This window comes from Carcharhinus amblyrhynchos, chromosome 10 (assembly GCF_965287045.1).
Source record: "Carcharhinus amblyrhynchos chromosome 10, sCarAmb.v2.hapA, whole genome shotgun sequence".
Taxonomy (NCBI): domain Eukaryota; kingdom Metazoa; phylum Chordata; class Chondrichthyes; order Carcharhiniformes; family Carcharhinidae; genus Carcharhinus; species Carcharhinus amblyrhynchos.
In genome coordinates, this window is record NC_137333.1 from 37,420,584 (window position 1) to 37,436,859 (window position 16,276).

The 16,276-nt window shown below is 41.4% G+C and overlaps 1 protein-coding gene and 1 long non-coding RNA gene across 9 annotated transcripts in view; one reads left to right on the top strand and one right to left on the bottom strand.

Moving 5' to 3' along the window:
* The window catches only part of LOC145348869 (ETS-related transcription factor Elf-1-like), a 153,318-nt gene that overhangs the window by 69,075 nt on the left and 67,967 nt on the right, over nucleotides 1–16,276 (top strand). For 7 of the 8 annotated variants that reach the window (XM_080196886.1, XM_080196889.1, XM_080196888.1 and 4 more), the window contains one exon: nucleotides 5,466–5,637. In XM_080196886.1, coding sequence (XP_080053012.1) covers nucleotides 5,466–5,637 — 172 coding nt within the window. Of the gene's footprint in view, nucleotides 1–5,465; nucleotides 5,638–11,205; nucleotides 11,280–16,276 lie in introns of those variants that run through there. The other variant, XM_080196895.1, reaches the window with a different exon arrangement.
* Nucleotides 1–16,276, bottom strand: part of LOC145348871 (uncharacterized) — a 46,282-nt gene that overhangs the window by 7,020 nt on the left and 22,986 nt on the right. The window lies entirely within an intron of this gene.

A 16,276-nucleotide genomic window follows, 5' to 3' on the forward strand; every position in this document is an offset into this window, starting at 1 on the left:
CATCTGCTTTTGTGTATGTGTGTTTCCCTATACAGGCAATACCCACAAAAGAAGTATTTGTTGTGTTTACACGTTTGGTGTCGTGAAAATAAATGTTCTTTTTTAGATTAGAATTGAAAGTAAGCCTATTCATATCTATTCTTTAACATAGAGCACTTAAAAGGGTTAAAACACACCATCCCAAAAATACATCTTGTGGTCAGCTGAGGGATGAGAGAAAGGGTGAAATACCCCTTCACCCTCTCCGGTCTGTAACTGGTGGTATTGAGATAGAGCTTGGTATTGTCAATGCACATGTATAAAGTAATATATTTTTGGCTCATATTATCCTGAGGCAGCATGTAAATGTGAAATAAGGGAGCAAGGATAGATTATTGGGGTCAGCAAAGCACTGCAGGAGTGGGAGGAGAAGCCATTGCAGATGATTTGCCTGCTAAAACTGGGTTGATGAGCATGAAAACAGGAGAGTGCAGTTAGATAACACAAGGTATTGGAGGTGGAAGATGTGATCAACTGTGTCAAATATTGCAGGCGGATCAAGAAGAAGGATAGCTTATTCTTACAAAGCACCTTAGCATTAAACGTTCTATATAGACATAAGCTGCAGTTGGATAATTGTGAAGCAATAACATTCGGGGATCTGGAGATTTTCATTACCACAGTGCCACACTGTTCCTGTGTTGGATATTGTCTATTGTTCATGATTCAGTTTTTGTAGCACAATTTCATCCCTACTTCCCTGACAAAGCAAAACCTGCAAAGATAGCACTGCTTTAGGTATTCCAAAGTAAACATGCCATGGTAAGCAGACAGAACTGCATGGCAGTGCAGCAGAGCCTGACGAGCCTAATTCCCTTCCAAAGGTAAAGCTGTTTCAGGAAAATTTATAAAATCGCACCTGTAGAACCTCCATTCACTGTTAAAAGAGGAAAAGTGCAGCCACATCTGTCCAGAGTTTCTCCCATCTCAATTGGAGCTAAGATGGGAGATCTGGGCTCTCAGGAGGAGTTTAGGAAAGGGAATGCCCAGCACATCATCCTGCTTGGCCTCAGCAGAGAGCAAGGTCACCTCTGTTAGTGGCTCCCTTTTCCAGAACAGGTGCCTGCTGTATTGAGCTCTTGCTTTCTATATGCTGGAGGAGACTGCTGGACCACAATGTAAATCCTGCCTGTTGAACCCATAAAACTGTTTACTTTTCTTGCCTTGGCATGTTTTGAATCTTTCACTTGAGAGTTCTACACTGCAAAAGCTTTAGTACCTTATTAATTACAATAGCACATTAATTTCAGCAGGATGTTAATTGGGAGTAATCAGGTGCATAATCTGGTGTTCATAATAGACTGTACAACATATTCTGTATGAATTAGTTTCTGACAGTCATGAGTTTGTTTTTACTTCGACATGCAGCATTTCTTTTGTAAGTTAATCCATGGGTCTCAATTATCATGTACAAGTCTGGTGAAATTAATATCAAGTCTTTGGCTGAAATTTTATCACCCCGTCTGCCATGGGAATCTGAGGAGACAAGGGGCAGATCGTGGAAATGTCCATTGACCTTAGGCAGGATTTCACAGTTTCTGGACAAGCGAGGCTGTATAGTCTAATATCAATAAAGCCATAGTGTTCTGTAGAAATTAATACATTAATCTCAGAAGTAATCTAATATTAATATACTGTTCAGCTGATGTAATACTCATCTGCTATTAATGTTTGAGTATGCTTTGTGATGAAATACACTATCAATGCAAGTGTTTTTTTGTTTGAATGTTATTTGGTAACCTTTTCTTAATAGTTGACTGTACCATACTATGTTTTACCAATGCTCAAATAGCCCACAGATACTGCAGCAGAGGATACCTGAGTAGGGCTTAATAGTGGTGATGTTGTATGGTTACATGTTCTACAGTTTTACTTTCACTTGGAGATATAAGAAAGTTGATGCAGATCTTTCATTTTAGGGGATTAAATGATCTTGACTGTGTCCATGACCGGTTGGATTCCATGTAGTTTGATTAAGAAATGGTTCTTTTTTGTGCAAAATGGTGTTTTCATGTCTGATGTTGTCTTGTCTATTTTTTACACCAATAGACAGTGTGGAATGTAGTACATCAATGAGTTGTGATTACCTGATAAACTGTCAGCATGAAGTTGATTTGTCAGTGTCACCACAACCATGCGATGTTTCATTGTTTTTGGACCATGATATTCTGTGCGGGGTGTGTGTGTGTGTGTGTGTGTATACCTTAAAGTAACATTGAATCTGCATGTTACCTTTTCCATTTATTTTGTTTTTGCTTGTGTTCTGGCAGTATGTAAGAAAAAACAGTTGTGAACATTTAGCTAATTAATTGTCATGTTAATGGTGTATGATGATTTAAATATTTTAATACAATGATGGGGTTTAGTTATTAAAAGGCAATGATTATTACATTGACTATCATTGTAAAAGGGGAAAGACTTCAGAAGCATTAAAATACGTTATGCACTAGATGAAATGCCCATCTGAATTGGACAATATTAAAATAATTTGAATGTGTCAATTGTTCCTGTGTGCTTTAATCTTTTCATTCGAACATCAAATTAAACCTCAGCTTGACTACTTCAAAGCTTGAACAGATGGCTGAGCTCTTTAAATTATTTCAAAGGCTTTACAGGAAGTTTGACACAGTTGTGCAATGGAATCTCATTAATGCTTGGCTGAGCTCAACTCATTAACGGATTCAGCTCAACAGGGATATTGACAACTTTCAAGAGGACTGGGAGATTTTTTATATTAGCAGTTTTAAGAGATCCTAAAAGGATAATGGCTTTTGATTTTTTTTAAAAAAAACAACTGTTTCTCCTAACGGTTTGAATATTTCAAAGGCATCCCAAAGTTATAGGGCTCATGAGTTCTATATTTGATGGTTACCGGGTGACAGGCCATGGGAGTATGGAATTTGAGTATATGATGACGTGGGAATGAGGGGCATGAGTGAGTGGATTGTGAGAACATGTTAAGATTCTTCACAATCATCTACAGAACTGGGCTGAGGTGTCGGTGACAGAAATGGGACTTTTAAACTACCTCTGTTTACGCCTTGGGTATGCGTAAAAGGTGGGGTCCCTAAGTTCAGCCTGCCTACACTACCTCAGATCTCCAGGAAGATGATGTGAGAGGGCACTACTGAGCAGAAGGTGGGATCGCAAAGTTGGAAAATGTTCTGGCTAATAAATCCCACCTCCCGAGATGAAAATGTATCTGGCCCATTGAGTCCTATTGATATGTACTTTGCCTTTGATTGCCACCATCTCCCCCCGCCTCCCCCCCCAATCCATTCCACACTGCTCTCTCCTTTTTGGCTGTTCATTCTACGTGCATGGCTGAATAACTAACTGTGTGTGTGTGTGAGGGAGCACGTGGGGTGTGAGGGCACTCATGCCCACTGAGGGTGTGCAGATGCCCACATGAGCCATGAGTGTGTGCAGGCACTCCCTGTGCAGTGCCCATGAGGCTGCAGCAATGCTAAGTGAACCAAATCTTTTTCTTTATTCACGGGACGTGAGCATTTCTGGCCAGCTTTTGTTGCCTGTCCCTAATCTCCCTTGAGGCAAAGCTATAAGTGAATGGATGAGTTGTGATTAAGATTGTTGACAAGTAAGTGATGAAGGTGTAATGCATTAAGCAGCGTGCGAAGCTCAGTTGTAAGATTATACCATTTGAAGATGAATTCACTGAACTTGATCACTAATGTGAGTTTATTAAACTTCTGTCAATAATGCACTCAAAAAGTGCTTTGCGTGATATGGTTGGATTTGACCTCTTATGCTTTCTGCTCCATTTCTTTACAAGTGCCAGAGACATGGAGGCCCTTGCATGGGGTGCTTACAGGGAGCTACCCACCCCCTACATCAGAAAATCGGAGAGCTTGCTATTTCCCTTGCTGTGTCATTTTTACTCTGTTATTCCTCCCCAGCCACTTCTAGCATCAGCTCCAAGCAAACTGTACTTTTCCTTTTTAAGAAGTAAAAATTAGCTTTAACCAGTGTAGGCTGACTCTAAATGGCGCTAGGCATGCAGTCACTCAATATTGCTTGTTGTACTGGGCTGCACAGCACTATCGTGTGAATTAGCAGGCAGCGCTAAATTTGCATTTGCTTGCAATGCTTTCAACAAATTGGAATTATTTGTGCATCATGATCCTTTGACTAGATTGTGGGCACAAGCAAATTGCAAACAATTTAAATGAACCTTAATGATTCAACTTTAAAGCTAACTAAGGTAAATATTTAATATGCAAGAGCTATACTATGCATTTCTTGTGGAAGTTATTTTGATATTGTGGTGGTATTTTAAACTGTATTGATTTTCCTGGTGAATTCCAAAGACTACATTTCTGCAGTATTAACATCAAATCTCTTCAGGCTCCACCATTTTTGTTAACAAGGCAGGTGTGGTTTTTCAAAATCTGCATCGTCCATTATCTGCGTACTTGTACAATGCTTTTAAAGTATAAAAGGCTGCTTTTGAAAAACACATCTCCATCCAAATAGTAAGATTTTACAATAAGCGGTTGCAAAGTAATCAACTAACATTAAAAACAACCATTGTCAACTCTTTGGAGTGTGAATGGTATGTTTGTGCCTTCCAAAAGTGTGTTTAAATGACATTGCATTCTGCCTGGGAATGTACCCAATTGAGACTTCATTATTTGACACAGAGTGATCTGCACCTGAGGGGTTAAAGAGTTTTAAGAAACACAAATTCATAGACTGAGTAAGACCTCAGGTTGGTGTGAGTACATTCAGCTTATTCTTGCTTTCTTATGAAGGTGTTAAGATATATGGTATGGGGTATAATCTATTGCTAAAAAGAATATAATTTTGTACATCATGATTTATATGAGCTTTAACATCAAGTTGGTCAGCCAGCCAGTTGAAAATGATGGGGCACTTAAAATAACAGGTGAGCAGTGTTTCTTCTACTGAATACAAACATCTGACCTGTTCTGAAAGTGGCACATATTTCGGGCCCTTTATCTAAAAATTGAATGGTTTGCCAAGTCCCCATTGGCTTGGAACAAGGAACATTTCTTATCCCAACAGCTGACTTTATAGATATGGCCACTTGACATTGACAATGTTTACATGGTAACTGTGACTGTAACTCCAGCCACAGCTCTTGGTATATGTGATACATTTCAGGCTGTCAATGTTTAACTTTTTAACGGTTGGTCGGAAGGAATTTTGTACGGTGGGGGGGGAACTGAAGAGCCACAATTTCTATGACTAGCGCCCTCTTATTGCGGCATTAGGAGCAGCAGTACTGCACTACAACCACTGAGCCTGCCAGCCGAGTATGAGCAGAACTGTTTTTGGACAGTACTGGAATGTACTCCCACAGTCTTGTCAATAATGATAAGAATGAATTTAAACCTCAAACTGTAGAATTTTCAACAACCCATCTGTTATTGTGCTTCTTGCAGCTTGGCAGTTCTTGTCTTTTCCCTGCTGTCATTGTGGAGCAAGTACCCAATGCAGAGCTGCTGCAGGACTGTTCTGGTCTTGCTTGTGATGAGGAAACTAATGGAATGATTAATGACAGTTCATTGGATGTCGTTGAAGAACAGGTTATTGGAGAGGACGTCACACTTTCAGGTTGGTTTGCTCTACTTTTCTATTAATGTTGGTTGATAACATTGGGATTATTGGGAAAGAATCTACACCACCAGAAGAACTGTAGCAAAAAATAATTAATAAAATGTTAGAATAGAAAAAAATGAAGTTACACAAAAGAACAATGATGAGAAAATGATGAGAATTGAAGTGACTATTGGGTAGCTAGAATAAGGAGAGCCAAAATGAAAAGAACAATTTAAAGGGGATGCCATAAAAGAGAGACTTGTGTGCATGCACAAACCTTTGAAAATTGAAATATTAACTAGATGTTTGGTAGTACAGAATTTTAGCTGAAAAGAAGAGATGTGCAAAGCTTTTCATCTTGCATTCATCAGGACACATCACAAGAATAAGGGGGAATAAACAATTTATACTGTTTGGGAAGAGAGTGCTGATTGGTTGAACAGTAGTCTGATTGGAGAATCCATAGAATCATGGTGATGGTGACTGACAGTTATTTGCCAAACATTGTTTGAAATATAAACCAGGCATTTTGATCTTGATTGGTCAATGCATTGCCCTGGAGAATGAATCTCCAAATGACTGTTGTGTATTTGGAAATGTGACACTTGACACTGGGTTAAAAATGGGTGGAGTTTTTATTTATGGTCTGTAATTTCATCCATGGCTGCTGATTTTTCTAGTTTCCCTCTCTACATCTTATGACATCACTTTCATTTGCATACATCACTGCATTACTACAGCAGATCTTCACAATGCGCCAATAGGGTGGCATGATAGCACAATGGTTAGCACTGCTGCTTCACAGCTTTAGGGACCTGGGTTCGATTCCTGGCTCAGGTCAACATCTGTGTGGAGTTTGCACATTCTCCATGTGTCTGTGTGGGTTTCCTCCAGGTGCTCCAGTTTCTTCCCACAGTCCAAAGATGTGCAGGTTAGGTTGATTGGCTGTGCTAAAATTGCCCCTTAGTGTCCTAAAATGCTTAGGCTTGAGGGATTAGTGGGTAAAATATGGAGGGATATGGGGGTAGGGCCTGGGTGGGATTGTGGTCGATGCAGACTTGATGGGCTGAAGGGCCTCTTTCTGCACTGTAAGGTTCTATGATTCTATGAGTAGGAACAAATACATAATATTTCCTCCCCACTTTATTTAAACACCTCCAAAACAAGTTCAACATGAACAAAAGTCAATGAGTCAGTCACTATTAATAAGGCAGACAGTCTGGAGGTTGTCACTTCCAGAATGATTGACAGCAAACCTCTGGTGTCATCTTCATCTTCGCACTGGCTTGAGCCTTTGGCATCTTTACCTTCCTATTGACGTCATCAGTAGTTGGTTTAACCAGCATTAGGAACTAAATGATGCTCTACGTCTGAACAGAGGATGAGGAATTGATTTCCCCAACATGACTGGTGGTGTCGGGGTTGTGGGAAAGTACTGACTCGAAGGCTGAACCTGAATTTCCATCAAGCTATACACTCTTACCAGATCAGTTTTTCCAGCCAATAACTGATCTGCATGTCTCCTCCAGATATTGTTATCTGTGGTCTGGAAAGTGTAAGAGACAGGTTCAGTCTGCACCAATACGGTGGCAGAATCCATTTCTACTCTGTGGAGTAGTTCTCAGCCAAAACTCCTTAGTGGGAAACTGTGCCTTCCCGCTGTTCCACTTGTGCTTGTTCTTTTTGTCGCACAATCGTAGTTTTCAGAAGTTTTAGAAGGTCAAATGTGAAATGCAGCTTCCTTTTTTATCATGACGAAGGCAGAAGAAGTCTTGGTTGTGGAATATGTGGTATTCCAGCAGACCAGCAAGAAGTTAAGGTGTTTCATAAATAAACCTTGTTCCTTAGTTGCTTTCAAAATGTGTTTCAAGAAAATAAATAAACTCTCAGAAGCTAAGAACTACGTTGCGATTAATTTGTCATCTACAGAGAGTGGCATGGTGGCACAGTGGTTAGCACTGTTGCCTCGCACAGTACCAGGGACCCAGGTTCAATTCTAGCCTCGGGCCACTGTCTGTGCGGAGTTTGTACTTCTCTCTACGTCTGCGTGGGTTTCCTCCGGGTGCTCAGGTTTCCTCCCATAATCCAAAATGTGCAGGTTAGGTTGATTGGGCATGCTAAATTGACCCTAGTGTCAGGGGGATTAACAGAGTCAATGAGGGGTGTGGGAAAAGGCCTGAGTTCGATTGTGGTCAGCACAGACTCGATAGGCTGAATGGCCACCTCCTTACTGTAGATAATTCTGGCAAAATTGATTTAGTCTGGATCGTCCAAAGAATGACTATCATTGTCAGATTGCCATGCGACCATTTCCTGACTTGATTTTGCTCCATAATTCTTCCAAGATCTTCCAAACTCAATTTTTCCAGAATTATGGAGGACAGTGCCCTCAAAGAACTCTGTCACAACCAAATAAATTTGGGGAACAGAAAACACCCCCATGCCCCAGTTTTTGCATCACTGTCTGCTATTTGGTAAGTTTAAAGGTCTAGTTTGAATATTAGTGAATGGGCGGATGGATAAATGAGAGAATGGATAGGGTGGATGAGGTAAGTTGATAGAGAGGGTAGATGGATGATGTGATCGTCAGTTAGGCCTGAAGGCTGGTCACGGGAGTAGTCAGGTCTATGGAGGTAGGGGTACGTAGTCAGCTGGGTGGTCAGCAGACAGTTGGGTCAGGTTAGGGGTAATTGGGGGTCAGTGACAGTGAGAGCAAGGGATGAGCAGGAGATGGTTCAGTTCTCTAACTACCCAGGAGTTAGGTTAGATTAGGTTTTAATCTGCCTAACATTTCCTTGGTACTATTCAGATAAATGTCGTGGATCTGTCCAGATTCTCTAACTGTAGTATACAATTGGATACGTTCTGAGGGTTTGGAGAAGCAGGGTAATTATCATGGGAAGTTTGAACTTTCTGAGAAATTTCCACGTAGGTCAGTGTATCAAGAGTTTCATAACGTCCTAACATGTATCTCAGTTGCATGTCTGGTTTCCAATCTGGGGACTAGAAAATTTGGGCCAATGTCTACTTCAAGGACGTACTTACTCTACACTGACCTTTAAGTGTTCTTCTGGTTGTGTAAAAAGAAAAAGAAGAATGTTCCGTTTTAGGTTTGAAGTATAAGTTGCAAACAAAACTAATGTAAAAATACTTTTAGCCTTTTGTTCGAGTAAGAGTTTTAAGCAGTGGAATGTTGTCATCGTTTCAGCTACAGTAATGTGGAAATTTTGAGGTACAGGAGCTCTGTGAAACTATCAGCTAAATCATTTCTAAAAATACTTCATGGTTTTCCTGTGCATTAATCATTTGTTTAAGTTTTGAATTTATTTAAGTTTGTTTATTAGTGTCACAAATAGGCTTACGTTAACACTGCAATGAATTTAATGTGAAAATCCCATAGACACACTCTGGTGCCTGTTTGAGGGTGAATTTAGCATGGCCAATGCACCTAATCAGCATGTCTTTTGGACCAACATCATGGAGAATCTCACACAGGAGAATTGGGACTTCATCTACGTCCCATTATTGGGATGTAAATGAGGTCATGCCGTTTTCTGACGCACATCATGGACACCAGCAGAAAATCTCTGTAAATTCACACCAGCTTGAAACCGATTTCTGGCCTTCGGCCCATATTCTTCCACTCTGCATCAAATATGCCAGCAGGGACTTGGGTGAATTCAACCCAGTGTCCTGAATGGCCTCTCTCTATGCTGTAACCATTCTATGATTTTTAGTATCAATACCTTCAAGGAACTTGATAAACACATGAGGAATTTCATCATGTAATTAAGAAGGGTGGGAAAAGGCCTGTATGAAACCTAAACACTAACATAGATAAGGTGGGCTAAGTGGCCTATTCCTGTGCTGTAAATTACATGCAAAGCTACCAGCAGGGAATACAAATACTTTACATCCTCAGACCATCACAGCCAAGGAATTAATTTTCAGTAACATGCAGCAGGGTGTATGGGGTTATTAGTACTGTGCTAAATTCTGGGAACCTTGAGCTTCATAAATCCTGAAATACCTGTTAATGAGAAGGCTGTATGAAGGGCTTGTCAGGTCTGTATCTATCTGACAGTAAGAAGCTGTACAGGAGGGTTACTGCTGTTGCCGCACATTCAATCCAAGACATTAAGCAGCAGCTGTGTGACCCTGGATAGCACTGGACCCTGCGTGTAGCCTACGCCCTGCCATCTTTTAAACCACCCCAGGTTCAAGATTCACAGCCACATCATGAGCTCAGGACATTTTGGTCAACTCTTGCCTTCCTATCTGAACTTGTGGCCAAACTTGCCTTCATGCCCCATATAATAATTACTCAACATGGTCACCCTGTCCCGGGCCTCGGCTTCAGAGGTCGTATGACCCTACATGGTTGTGGGAGGATTTCCCTGTTCTAATCGTTGCCATCAATGAACCAAATCCCCTACTTCTGGAAACGTGTAGCTTCCATACTGGGGCAGTGAGGATTAATAACAATCCAATCTTCCAGACTGAAAATCCAGTTAAACAGTTAACGGAGTGGATTCCACTCAGATCAATGGAGAGAAAAAAATCAAGTGGGCATATAAGATTGAGAAATTGGAGCAGGAGTAAGCCATTCAGCCCATCAAAATTGCTCAGCCATTCAATAACATCATGCTGATCTGACTGTGGCTTTAACTCCATGTCTTGTCTATCCCCTAGCCCTAGCCCTATCCCATATAATTCTTGACTCCCTTGTTGATGAAAATTCTATCTGACTCAGCCTTGAATATATTCGAAGACCTGGCCTTCTCCGCTCTTTGTGAAAGAAAATTTCAAACACTAATGGCCATTGGAGAAGAAGTTCCTCCTGTTTCCATCTTAAATAGGGAAATTGTCTCCAGGGGAAAACTAATCTTTAAAATGCATTTCTGAGTTGTGTGTTGCTCCTTGAAGGAGCAATGTACAACTCCTGGACATCCTCACAGCATCTAACCTTGGAAATAGGCAGTTGAGACATTTGCCCTACCACTTAGATGCCAAATGGGTGACTTGCCATCACCTTCTTGAGGACAATTAGGACAATAAAAGCTGCAATAAAAACAAAGTGCTGGAAAAATCTCAGCAGGTCTGACAGCAACTGTGGAGAGAAAAACAATTAACATTTAATCCAGTATGGCTCCCCTCTGATCTTGCCAGTGATGTCCACATCACATGAAAGAGTAAAGAACTCGAAGGAGAAAGCATTGAGAGGACTAGATTTTAGTTGCCACATAATAAGTGGTGGTGGTGAGCCACCCATTTGGCACATAATCAAAGTTTTTATTAAATATTGGGCAGGATTCTCCAGTAGCACTCGCCTGAACACCACAGATTGCACCCGACTTCAATGGACCTTTACGTGGTCCACGCCCAACCCCCTAGAACTCCAGTGGACGGCAGGATGGGAGAATTCCGCCCATTGTGTCTGATTATATATAAAATGATTAAAGGTTATTAAATGCTATGAAATCACTATGGGCCACATTGAGAGCACAGGTCACTGTTTTTGCTGTTATCTGATATAAAGCTGATTAAATGTGTAATTATATAAGGATATTTTCTATTCTCTATAGAATGGTGATGAAAGGCTGTGTATATTGAGCTGACACCCACCTTCAGGGCTGTTGGGTGACTGCCTTGATCAGGTTAGTAGAATTGCTGGCTTTCAGCCAAGTACAGCTGGGGGGGGTCCTGCCCAATATTTAATAAACTTTTCTATAATGTGACAACTAAAATCCTAGTCCTCTCAATGTGGCCTCCTAGAGTAATTATTCTTTCATCCAATATGGACATCACTGACAAGGCCAATGTTTATTCCAAAGAGGAGCCATATTGGATTCAAATGTTAGTACATTTGATGGAACTCAGAAGGGAGAGGCCGGGCGGGAAGATGTCCCAGATAGGGCCTGTAGCTGGCTCAGGCCACACAACTCAGGAGATGGCTGCCACAGGTTGACCTCCAGATGATTGAATAGCAGCAGCTGGTGCAGCTCAGGTTGTTCTTCCAGACTCACTTCTCTACTTCCAGACCCTCCAGCACCATCTCCCATGTCACTCCGAAATAACCAATCTGCCACATCACAGTAGCCACTACCACTATCACAACCCAAATCCGGAGTAGCAGAATGGATGGTCATCAGCAGTGCTTGCCATCCAGTGATGTGCTGCTCTGGCAGCACTACACCCCTGATTAGCTGCAAGTTAAATTTCTTTTGAAAAGTTATTGATCTTTATGGAGATTGTAATAACATCAACGCAGCTAACAATTCAGTGTAGTGCTGAGGGAGCCTTTCAGATGAGATTTTACATTGAGGACTCTTCTTAACTAGATTTACAAGATCCCATGGCAGAATGAGAAGAGTAGGAGAGGTTGCTTCTTGTCCTGACCAATATTAACCCTGCCAGCAAGTGCATTAAAACAAATTGCAAGTGACAAGTAACATTTATGTCACGTGCATGCTAGACAATGACCAAGGCTCCTTCAAAAACATCTTCCAAATTCTCAGCCTCTATCACTTGGAAGGCAGCAGATGCAAGGGAAAGGCACTAACTCCAAGTTCCAGTCCCAGCCCCACCCCATCCTGATTTGGAATTATACCACCATACCTTGATTATTGGTGGATCGAAATCCTGGAACTCCCTGTTTAACAGCACCATGGGTGTACCATGGCCTCATGAACTGCAATGGTTCAAGAAGGCAGCTCACCACCGCCTTGTCAACGGTATTTGGGGATGGGCAATAAAAATGCTGGCCAAGCCAGCAGTGCTCAGATCTGTGAATTAATAAAAGAAAAATCAAATCTCATTGCTGTGATAACTCATGTCCTGAGATTGCTTGCGCTTGTCTCTTAAAGAACAAAATGTGCTGGCGAGCGTATTGAAAAAGGGATAAATTGGTTTCCTGATTATAATAACATTGGGTTCTAATCTCATCTGACTTGTGGATGCTATGTGAATGAAATGCTAAGAAGCAAAGGGTAAATTGCAGTGGGGTTTGAATTTTTGAGGGCATTAAAAAGATTAGGAATTCATGCAAGTAGAAAACAAGCAAGGCTGTCTGGATGAAGCAGTTTTCTCTTTGGTGGTCTTTGAACAGATTCTGGCATTGATGTACATCTCCTGAGAATAGACCAACAGCTGTGTTACTTTTGTGTTAGTTGGAAAGGACAGGAAGAATCAGGGAAAGTAGATTGGATAGTACCCATTGCTGTTATTAACGTATTGCCAGAGCTTTAAAGATTATCTAGAAGGGTCAGGGAAGGGAGTCTCTGGGAATTCTGTGCCATCAGGACTGACATGACTTGCTGAGAGAGGGTTCATTAGATTTTCACCTTGGTGGTGATACTGTGTCTGGGGACTTCGAATGGAATATTGTTGCTGATTAATGCCACTGAAATTCTGAAATGGTTGGATGGGATGTGAGAAATCCTTCAAAACACTGGCTGAATGGGAAAGAGGTGTATCTTTGTACTGACTATTTAAAGACAAGTTTGCCTTTTTTTGTGTGTGAAATATCCTTCATCTGTTGAATAGTGTTGATTTTAGTTTTTAAACATGAAATTTTGTCCAGTGGTTTTTTTCTGTTGTCATGAAGATTTCTTTAAGACTCTACAGGAGTTGTAGTTTATAAAATCTTGTTTTGAGAGGATTGGCTGCTTCCAATATTACTCAGTACATTTCAAGAAGTACATCATTGGCTGGCCAGTTCCCAGGAATGAAGAGAAAGGTGCTAAAGACAGCAATATCAAATCTTACCAGATAAAGCAATAATTAACAGTGCCACCAGACCCTGTGGTATGAGCAGTGCCATCACAGACTATGAACATTTTCTTTGCTAGTTGCCTGGGAGTTCAGCTTCACTCCCCTATATAGCAGCCAAACTGCAGTTTTCCACATATTGTGCTGTAAGTACCTTGTTCAAACACTGGGCTGAATTTTTGCCACAGAGGTGGGAAACCTAAGCTGTGTTTGTTTTTGGGTCAAAACCTGTCTCCAGGGGAAAACTAATTAAAGTTGCGATTTTTTCAAGTGGGTGAGCCTTAAATTGGCATGGTTCCCTGTCTAATTAAGAGTGATGGGCAGGTTGTCAAAGGTAGAGGACCAATTACAGGCTTTTCAGCTTCAGAGGAGCACCTGCTGCCTTACAAGCTGGGAACTGCGAGGGACCCTCAACAAGAATGTGCCCTTTCAGTCGCTTCTTAAAAATTTAAATTCCAAAACACACACATCCGCCAGACTGTCACTGTGGGGAGGGTGGTGAAAATTCACCTACAGGATATATTAGCACCAAAGTAGACCAGTAGACTTGGCTGGAGTGCTGGATCCCCAGGCCTGCTGCTGGAGGCCGATCCTCAGCCAGCTGATCAGCTCCCCAGTGAGTCAGGAAACTGGAGGCCAACTGGAAAATCCCAGTTAATCTCTTAAATTCACATTTAACAAGGTTTTTTAATCAGCTTAATTGCCAGTTTGCCTCGTGGAGTAGAGGACCTTCCTGGACTCCGAACTTGCCTCCAAAATGTTGAGCTCTGGGAATAACCTTGGTGCTTTTTGACACTGAATAATACATCCTATTTCTCTTTCTTTCTGTTCTAGTTTATTGGAGATTTGTATGATGTAATTCTGCTGGTACCACAATGAGATACCATGGTGTATCGGTGATATGTGAAGAGTTTTGGCTGATAAAAATTCAGATTTTTCTTTTGCTGCGCTCTACCCCTAAGCATTTTCAACTAATTAACTATCTTGATAATCGATGGGATTTATAGCTGCTGCACTACAATGCTTCTCAAATGAGTGCATCAGCTAGCTATTTTCATATCGTGGATCAAGGCAGCTCCAGACTATTGCAGCTGTTAGACTGATTCAAGATCTTTTGTTGCAGGTAACAGGATCTACCTTTAGGAGCCTGCAGCTGTGCAGTAAAACAGCACTGAGAATAGGGTAACCTGAGGTGCATAGTGAAGGCTCATGTATACCTTTTTCAAATGCATATTTGTGAGTAATAAGGAACAGATAATTTGTTGATCATTTGATATAGATCACTAAATATGGGAGATTTGGATAATAACACATTCTGGGTTGATAACCTGTGGGTGCTGTAATGCTTTGGCTGATCTTGAATAAATTGTATTACAAGAAAGCTGTTCTCCCCTCCTGACTCCACAATTACCCACTCAGCTACTCCCCCAAATGACCCGAACCAACTACACCTCAACACAACCTCACTCCCCCTCCCTGACTCGATGACTATTCATTCACCTCACCACCTAGCCATTCACTCAGCCAATTGCCCATTCATGCGCCCATTCACTACACCGCATTCAAAAACTGGATCTTCAAACGTAAACCAGGCAGCTGGTGCTGTAAAAAGGAAACCTCTCCTCTCCTTCCAACTCTACTGTGATCCGCTGGTCTTCCAGGGGAGATGCTGCACTGCCCGTGTCTGCTGCAGCCAGGGTCAGAAGATCCGAGAAGAAATGGGCAGTGAAATGAGGTCCGAGAACTTCTTATGGGCAGTGGTAATGAACACAGCATAGCTGCTGGCCAGAGGTTTCAGGCTATTAAGACGGTGACTAAATGCTCTGAGAGATAGGTTTTAATGAGCGCCTTAAAGGAGGAGAAAAAGGTCAAAAACCAACAAGGTTTAGGGACAGGATTCCAGTGCTTGGGACCTAGTGGACTAAAAGCATGGCTGTTACTAGTAGATCGAAAGAAGTGTGACACTCGCAAGAGGCCAAAGTTGCAGGAACGTTGAGTTCTGAGATATTGCAAGACTAAATGTGGTAACAGAGCTAGGAAGAGGCAAAGGCCATGGATAGATTTGAACACAAGGATGAGAACTTACAAATCAAGTTTTTGATGAAAAAGGAGCAATTATCAATCAGCAAGCAGTGGGAGGGGTTGAATACAAGTTCGAATATCAGCAGCAGAGTTTCAGAAGATCTCAAATTTTTGGAGGATGGAAGATGAGGTAAAGGAAATAGGAGATACACATGATGCCAGAATTGCAAACATTTTATTTTCTTAAAATAACTGCCTTTTGAATGGAATAATATTTTAAACAATATCTTGACTGATTTCAGGGCTATGAAGCAAGACCAGGGAAGTGAATTGGATAGGTCTTTCCAAGGCCAGGTACAGATATGATAGCTGATTGATATCCTACTGTGCTGTATGGTTCCATGCTGTTGGTTTTTCCGTGCCTTTGTTTTGACAGCACTGGAATTTTGTATCTGCCACCTAAGGCCATAGTTGTACCAACAAGTTGAATGGGCGATTCACGGAGGCTTGTTTTGTGGGTTAGATCTCAGTGAGCATTAGCAGAAATTTCTAGTTGAACTTAAATAAAAAACCTTCTCATTAAACTGAAACTTAAGTTTTTTTTTCATTAGTGTCACAAGTAGGCTTACATTAACACTGCAATGAAGTTACTGTCAAAATCATCTCGTTGCCACACTCTGGCACCTGCTCAGGTACACTGAGGGGCAAAGCAGCTAACCAGCATGTCTTTTGCACTGAGGTGGGGGAAACTGGAGCACCCTGAGATAACCCACACAGACAAGGGGAGAAAGTGCAGACTCTGCAGTGACCCAAGCCAGGAATTGAACCCAGGTCCTTTGCACTGTGAGGCAGCATTGCTTGC